Here is an 8,420-nt window from a genome sequence, read left to right as displayed (position 1 = left end):
GGAGTGCTTGAGATGGAAGTGGGGAGGGGCCCGGGGCCTGGGCGCTCGCGAGGACCATACCGCCTCCCTGCCTCCTTCCCTCCTGTGCCAACACCTTCCCGGGCTGGCCCCTCACCCTCAGCCAGACGCTGCCAGAGGCACTGCCAGCCTGGAGGGAGAGACTGACCCCGGCACGGATCAACACATCTCATGTGAGGACAGCCTCGCCCACCAGTGCACGGCCAGGCCTAGTCTGCCTGCACGGCTGCCTGTGGGAGGGACAGGCGGCTAACCGTCCGGCTGGAGCCCACCTGCCACCCCCAGAGACGGCCAGCCTTGGGCACCACCGGACAAGGAGCACCCTAAAGAAGAAGCTGCCCGGCACAGGGGTCCTCAGGGGTCTGGGTGTCCTGGCCCGAGCCCTGAACGTTGCCATCAGCACACTAAGGCCCAGAGGTCCACAGAGCTGCTCATGGTCCCACAGAGCTGGCAGCGGTCTCCACAGAACCACACCAGCTCTCTGCCTGGGACACAGGGCCAGGGGGCCCAGCCAAGGCACGCGGCTCCTGAGGGGTGCATGGACAGCCAGGGCGTGATCAGCCCGGCGGCCAGCAGACCAGGCCAAGTTCCAGGCTGGCCGCTGGGCTTGACTCCCACGGCCGCAGCCCTGGCCCATCTGGAGGACCCCGAACACACCCCCCGAGACCCCTGACCTTGTCCGCACACCACCCTCGGGCTCGCTTTGTCTCAGGTCTTTGGGGAAGGCCGTCATCCATTTCAGTAGCATTCAAAGGCCAACAGCCGCCGTTTATTTTCTTAGAAATAATGGTTTTTTTTCTGGTTAGCATTCCTCAGATGAAAAAACAAATACAGCCACTGTAATAAGACGCGGCCAAGAGGAGGCACAGGGCCTGGAGGAAGGGGCAGCCAGGGCCTGCGCCAGCCTGGGGAGTTGGAGAGATGGGGGTGGGAAGGGGGCAGAGACCCCTCCAACTCCTGGAGAAATGGGGATTTAGAGAAAAAAGGAGCTTAACACGCAGGCACTGCCTCCATCACACTCTCACTCTGCCTCCTCCACCCTTGGCCCAAATGTGCGTCTGGGGGCAGGTGCCTCTGCTGCCCTGCATGGCAGGGCCCGGGGCTCTGGAAGCTGAAGCCACTTGGATATACTGAGTCTGCAAAGCCCAAAGCAGGCCTCTGCATCCTCGCTGCAGCACCTCCCTGGGCCGCCAGAGCTGAAGAGACAGTGGGCACCTCCCTCCCTGGGCCGCCAGGGCTGAAGGGACAGCTGGCCCCTCCCCCCGGGCGGACAGCGGGCACCTCCCTCCCTGGGCCGCCAGAGCTGAAGGGACAGCGGGCACCTCCCTCCCTGGGCCGCCAGAGCTGAAGGGACAGCGGGCACCTCCCTCCCTGGGCCGCCAGAGCTGAAGGGACAGCGGGCACCTCCCTCCCTGGGCCGCCAGAGCTGAAGGGACAGCGGGCACCTCCCTCCCTGGGCCGCCAGAGCTGGAAGGGACAGTAGGCCCTGCTGAGGGCCCACTCGCTCTGCTCTATTAACTTAGTCTGATGACACCTCTGTGGGGAGCCCTCCTAACGCCCTCCCCCTCTAGCACAGGTACTCTCTCTACTTCACCCCCCCAGAGACTGCTTTGCATTCCCCCCCACCCACTGCGTGCTCCACACCGTTAGGATCCCATCTTCCCCACCAACCAGTGAGGCCAGGGAAGCGTGTCTTGGCCTCAGCACCACGCTTGGCACAGAGTAGGTGCTCAGTGAATAGTCTCAGCACTACACTGAATCTGGACCAGCCGACACATTTTACAGACGGGCAAACTGAGGCTCAAGAAGGTGAACTTGCCTCCAAGCTTAAGTGCCCGTAGTATGAGCTTTATATTTTTTTCTTCTAAAAACAGATGCAGGCTCCAAGAGGCCTAAACTCTGTGTAGAGCCGGGACCACTGCAGTCACCACCTAATTGCTAGCTGACAGCAACTTGGAATTTTAAGTCCCATCTGATTTCTTCCTGCCCGCTGGTCCGCAGACCTGGAGCCTTTCATCTCTGGCCAGGAGGCACATGTTAGCGCCCATAATTGCACGTTTTAAGACTTACCTCCTGTGGCCTTTCCTGGCCTCCTCCAAAGCAGAATTTTATCTGAACTTTCAGTAAAGTGGACAATAACGATGATGAAAACGATTTAATTAGTTCACAGACATTGTTCCCTAAGAGGGCCAATTGGCTTTAAGGTGTGTTTTTGGTTTTTTTCCTGATGTGAGACTAAACGGACCACTGGGTGTGTTACTAGGAGTTTTGTAAAAACACTTAATAGCACGCCCGGTAATCTCCCCAACTTCAGTGACTGACAAGGAGGCCCCGCGGACAGACAAGTCAGGAAGCGACTATTTACATTCATTGCACACATGCTAATTTTGTGATCTCCAGTGTAATTTTTTTCCTTTTCACAAAAAAGAGGGAAAATAATAATACATTTGATATACTGTGGCCAAAACAAAAATTTATTTCCCCCAAGGGTTTTAATTACAGCATTTTGGAGAAGGCCCGAGTTGGAACTTGCAAGAGGAATAAGCCACTTGAGTGAATGAATGGTCTAAAAGTTCAGTGCACATCGAAGGGGCGCCATGAGGAAGAGGCGCCGCGCAGAAGGGACGCTGTGCGCCGCAGGTTCAGGCGAAACAGCGATTACCCAGAGGGTCTTAGTTATTTAAACAACAAGCCATGTGAGGGCATTTGCTCCTTGTTTGGGGCCTGGTCCTGATTATAAACAAGAGCTTTTAATTAAGATTAGCAAGACCCAATTCAGGCTATAATTTGGTCCTTTTCCTCAGCAAATGTCTATGAAACAAAGCAGTTAAGGTTAAATGAGTTGAGCATTTAAAGGGGATGAAATGCTCCCTCCTCACCCTGGCCTGCCCCTCTTCACCCCTGCCTGGCCCTCGGTACAGAGAGCACAAACAGGCCCAACTAATTCAGACCAGGACAGGGCTGGCCCTGGCAGCTCTCTGAAGGCCTCTGCATAAGGGAGCTGGTGAGCTGGGGATGCACAGGCTTAGCTAAATGAAGGGTTGGGCGAACAGAATATGCAAAGGCCCCGGGGTAGGAAGGAGCTGGCAAGTTTGAGCTAGAAAGATGGCAGTGATGCTGGGGTGTGGTTAGGGAGAGACCACACCCCAAAGTGGCCAGCTGAGTGCTGGGCAAGCCCGAGGGATGCCACCTCCTAGTTATGTGATGGGTGATGCGCCTTGAGACCATTGCATTCACAGGGCCTGCCTCCGATGGGCTGGCGGCCGCAAGGGGGTGGTGGTGGGCATAGGAAAGGGTTTCCTTTCCCAGCCCCCTCCAGGACTCCTTAGCTAGGAACTGTCCACTTTATTCACACAGGCTGGTGGGCCTGGTCCTCTGCTGAGATCCCACGCTGACCAGGGTTGGAATCCAGGTTCTGCTGCTTCTCAGTCTGGAGACTGGGCTGGAGACTGACCTCCCAATTTCCAGCCTAACTCTGCTACAGGTCTACACCGATGTCCTTGAACTAGTGCCTCCCGCTCTCAGGCCTCACTTTCCTCACCTGTGAAACCTTCGGAGTTTGGGAGGCCATGGTTCTGGGCCCAGGCTTAAGTCAAGTCACACAGGTCATCGCCACACAGTGTAACAGGAGGTCTGAAGGAGGGTGCCCACAGGTGACAAACAGCTCACCTGTCTGGGGCAGCAGGGAAGGCTTCCTGGAAGAGGTGACCATTGGGATCCAGCCTCCCAACCTTCCACTCAACAGATGCCTTTCATGCCCTGTGCCAGGCCTGGTGCTGGATTCTAGGGATTGGAGGTGAATAGGCCACAGATCCTGCCCTTGAGTGGCCCACATTCCAGGAGGACACACAGGGAAACATAAATGTAGAGTGACCAGGCCAAAGTGGAGGTGTGAATGGGTCTGGGAGGTGTGAATGGGCCTGGTGTGGTTATCTGTAAAACACAGGGGCTGCCCTGGACACCTATTCATGTTCCTTCCAACTCTGCACATGCACGGATTTACCTCGAGCTACTGCACATGCTGTCAGGATGCGCACCATCAGGAAGACACTGATTCATCCTCAGCCTTGCTCACAGCCGTTCCCACCAGTCTGAGGCACCTCCGTCGGAATAAGCAGGCCTCCTACCAAGCTGACTGCACGGGGCCCACACTGCTCCCCGGACACAAGCGGCCGCACACGGAGAGGCTCAGTGATCCCCACACACCACAGGCCGCACGGCACGGCAAGATGGCCTTGAAGGTGTGCTCAGAAGCGGTTCCGGAATAGGGGCGGGCTGCTCAGGTGCTGGGTGTGCGAAAGGGAGGGTCACACCCAGCAGAAGTTGCCAGGTTGACACAGTTAAGGGTTTAAGAGGTGCAGTCAGCCCCACACAGGGCTTCCCAGATGCTGGGTCCATTTCCTGTGATGGACTAGGGCAGTGATGGCGAACCTTTTGAGCTCGGCGTGTCAGCATTTTGAAAAACCCTAACTTAACTCTGGTGCCGTGTCACATATAGAAATTTTTTGATATTTGCAACCATAGTAAAACAAAGATTTATATTTTTGATATTAATTTTATATATTTAAATGCCATTTAACAAAAAAAAAATCAACCAAAAAATCAGTTCGTGTGTCACCTCTGACACGCGTGTCATAGGTTCGCCATCACTGGACTAGGGAGACCATGGGAGCCACGTGCTCTGGGCATGTCTGCAGAGGATCCGTCCTCTGTGCTCATCACAATAAGTAGCGCCGTCTACCAGATCTCAGGACAGGGTACTCATTTCCCCCGGTCCCCACGCCAGCCTCTGCCTACCCCGCACCAGCTCAGGACCTGCAGACAAAGAGCCTGGGAGGGAAACGGCTTCCCCGAAGTGGGAGTGCTGCTTGGAGGGGGCGATGGACTGGGATGTCTGCTGCAGGACAGGGCAGCGTATGCTTCTGGCCCGGAAGGAGGTTTAGTGGAACAAAGGAAAGCCTTCTGTCACTTGTCATTTTATTGTACGTTCTCGGTAGACGGTCATCTGTGAACGGCACACATGTCCGTATGTCTCTATGGGGACATGAATATATGGATATGGTTTATCTGAATCATCAATGAACCAGAACATCACATCTCCCAGCCATTTTAGAACCTGGGAATTGCTGGAAAAAGATAAAGTCACACCCATTTTCATATGCTGAACAACAGTATGATCATCAGCTTGATCATGGTCTCATCACCACCACCACCACCATCGTGACCACCATCAGCATTCTCTTCATCTTCAACATCACTATCATCAGCAGCAGCATCTTCAGCTCCTCACTGTCATCAGCATCACTATCATCATCATCAACATCTTCATCCTCCTCCTCCTCATCATCTTCATCCTCCTCATTATCATCATCATCTTCATCTCCTCATTATCATCATCTTCATCCTCCTCATTATTATCATCATCAATATCCTCATCCTTATCTTCATCTCCTCACTGTCATCAACATCACTGTCATCACCATCCTCCTTATCAACATCCTCATCCTCAGCACCATCCTCCTCCTCCTCCTCCATCTTCCTCATTGTCATCATCAACATCCTCCTCCTCACCATCACCATCACCGTCATCCTCATTAACATATCCATCCCATCAGCACCATCACCAGTACCTCAGTAACAGCAGCTGAAGTGTTTATAGAGTGTGTCCTATGTGCCAGGTTATGCTCAGATCCTCTATACACACTAACTCATGCAGTCCTTACACTATCTCCATGAAGTCACCACTGTTATTATCTCTAGTTTACAGACTTACAGAGGTGAAATAGCTTGTGCCTGCTTTAACCACCACCTGCGGTGGGGGTATTTTGGGCCCATCTAACCAAAGGAGAAACTGAGGCTCAGGAGGGAAATGACTACCTAAACCTTCACACCAGAGGTGGGTGGCAGCCCAGAGTGAGCCTTCATGGACCCAGCACCCATAGGCCCTCGCATCTCTCGGGGCATCTTCCATGTGGCTCATCTAATGTGAACTCCAGTCTGGGCAAAAGAGAGCCAACTGAGACTACATGTATTCTGCACACCTGCTAGTGCAGGCCTGCCCCAGAGCTGGAACATGGGGGCAAACCCAAGAGACTCTGCAACTGAGGAGCTCACTGTGAGCCCGAGGTCCACTTCAGTGTGGCAGCCCCAACACCGAGCCCATGGCAGACCCTCCAGAAATGAGCTCATAGTTCAGTGGGGGAGCAAGACACATACTTACAATCCAGAGTCAGAAGTGCCATGATGGCGGGTAGCAGGGAGCTGAGTAGGTACTATAGCAGCTGTGTGTGTGTGTGTGTGTGTGTGTGTGTGTGTGTAGTGGAGGCATCAGCGAGGGCTTCCTGGAGGAGGCAAATCTAAAACATGATGAGAAATTAGCCAGAACACAAAGGGTGGAAAGGGCGCTCCAGGCGAGGGAAGGCCTGGCCTGTGTGTGTGGCCAGGCCACATGTGTTATGTGATACTTCAGGAAGTGAGGGGCAGAGGCCGGAGCCAGGCCGGAGAAAGGGAGGCCCCTGGCAATTCCTGGCACACAGTCACAGCATCCTCCTCTCTCACCTTCACACAGAGGATATCGGCTCATCAAGCCAGCAAGTGTGACCCCATCAGGGCTCAAGCTGAAGCTGGACTCTGGGGATGTCAGGGAAACAGGTAGGCGACCAGGCGTGGGCCTCCTGGCAGGGGTGGCAGGAAGGGACCTAGGACCTGAGCTGGAGGAGGACAAGCTGGGTGAGTGGCGGGAACCGGCAGAGATGGGATCACCCTCAGCTCTCCCTTGCCAGAGCGCTGGGCCTGCAGTGGGGAGCAGAGGGTCAGAAAACGGCGACACAGAGCCACACACGCGCCACTTGGAACCACCGAGCTAACTAACCTCCAGCCTCTGCCACCAGGCTTCTGGCTGACATCCGCTCTATCTGCCTGGGGCCTGGCCTCCTGCCAGAGGTCTGTGGGCAGCGCCAGCTCCCCCATCAGGCTCCTGGGCACCAAGCAAGGCCAGGATGCGGCCAAACCAGGCACGACCCAGGCCGTGTCATCTGGCCAGCACTCGCCTTAAGTAGATGCCCAGCGAATGAGAAGGATAAACAATATCAGCGTCCCCAGAAGGCATAGCTGCTCTGCAAAACTCCAGCTCCTGTGCAGTGTGTCCAGAAGCGTATGTGTCGCGTTCCTAACACAAACTTCACGTGGAGACAGTGGGGAAGGGCTCAGCGAGGAGAAAACGAGATGCCAGAGACCTGGGTGTGAGCACCGGCCATGCCGCTGAGAGCATGCGGCCTGCGACGATGCCTCTCCTCTCGGAGCCTCAGTTTTCCTCATCCACAAAATGGGGACAGACAGGGAAGACTGGGAGCAGAGCTTCTCATCCAGGGGTGCACGTCAGGCACGTGCTGTTTCTGGCCCCAGATGCTGGCCCTGCTCCAGGCCTGTAGTCAGAAAACCCACCAGACCCTCCTAGACACACCTCCCCAAGTTCCATCGGCCCGAGAGACTGGCCCCAAAGACGGCGAGCCTGCTCTTTTCTCTCTGCCTGCCGGGGGCGGTTTCCAGTGCCAGACATCAAACCAGCACCCAGGGGCAGGGAAGGAAGGTTGGACAGGCAGACAGCACATCACCCGTCCCTGGGCTGGCTCAGGTGTGGCCAGCTACTAGCAGGTCCTTTGGAAGCTACAGGCCACATAGGGTGACTTCAGAGACCTTGGGTGTCACCTCAGGCCTTTACCCCACACACATCCAGTCCAGGATAGACAGGCAAAGGTATCATTTAATACTTCATCTCGATTTCTTAAAAACAAAACAAAAAAACACTCCAAAGTTTCAAACCCAGGGAGAGCCAGGCACCCCATGACTCCCGATTCTACCCCCAGGGGAGCCCCCAGGTGGCGGCTGCAGGCCGGAAGGGCTGGCTGGGCTCACCTTCGCACTTCCTGCCTTCCCCCTTGAAGCCTGGCTTGCAGAGGCATCTGTAGGACTTGGGCGTGTTCTGGCAGATGGCATCGATGTGGCATTCGTCCGTGCCCTCCGAGCACTCGTCCACGTCGACGTCCCCTGTTGGGAGAGGGGAGACACTGGTGAGGTGTGGCCCTGTTGCGGGGGTGGGGGTTTTCACTTTGAATGGTGTTTGCTGGTTATTGCAATGGAATATTTTAATAATGAATAATAATGGCCACATTTTTGTGGGTGAAGTTTTAATAGCCACAATAGTTTTATAAGCCACTTTAATAATAATAACTCTTACAGTTAATGATAGCTTTCAATCAGACTATCAACTCAGATTAAAAATATTTAGCTAATAGCAAGAAAATAAATGTGCATTTATCACAAATATTATGAAGAAAATGTGAAATAAAAACATGTAAATAAATTTAGAAAGTAAAGCCTTTAAACAAAAGAAATAATTTCCC

At 54.4% G+C, this 8,420-nt stretch overlaps 1 protein-coding gene across 1 annotated transcript in view; it reads right to left on the bottom strand.

The window, feature by feature from the left end:
• Positions 1 to 8,420, bottom strand: part of SCUBE1 (signal peptide, CUB domain and EGF like domain containing 1) — a 90,595-nt gene that overhangs the window by 81,299 nt on the left and 876 nt on the right. Inside the window, exon 2 of the mRNA XM_006775994.2 lies at positions 7,933 to 8,084. Coding sequence (XP_006776057.1) covers positions 7,933 to 8,084 — 152 coding nt within the window. The remainder of the gene's footprint in view (positions 1 to 7,932; positions 8,085 to 8,420) is intronic.

The sequence above is a fragment of the Myotis davidii genome, unplaced genomic scaffold (genome assembly GCF_000327345.1).
Source record: "Myotis davidii unplaced genomic scaffold, ASM32734v1 scaffold428, whole genome shotgun sequence".
NCBI classification, from domain to species: domain Eukaryota; kingdom Metazoa; phylum Chordata; class Mammalia; order Chiroptera; family Vespertilionidae; genus Myotis; species Myotis davidii.
The sequence above is the reverse complement of the archived record's forward strand: the minus strand, read 5'-3'. Positions and strand labels throughout refer to the sequence as shown.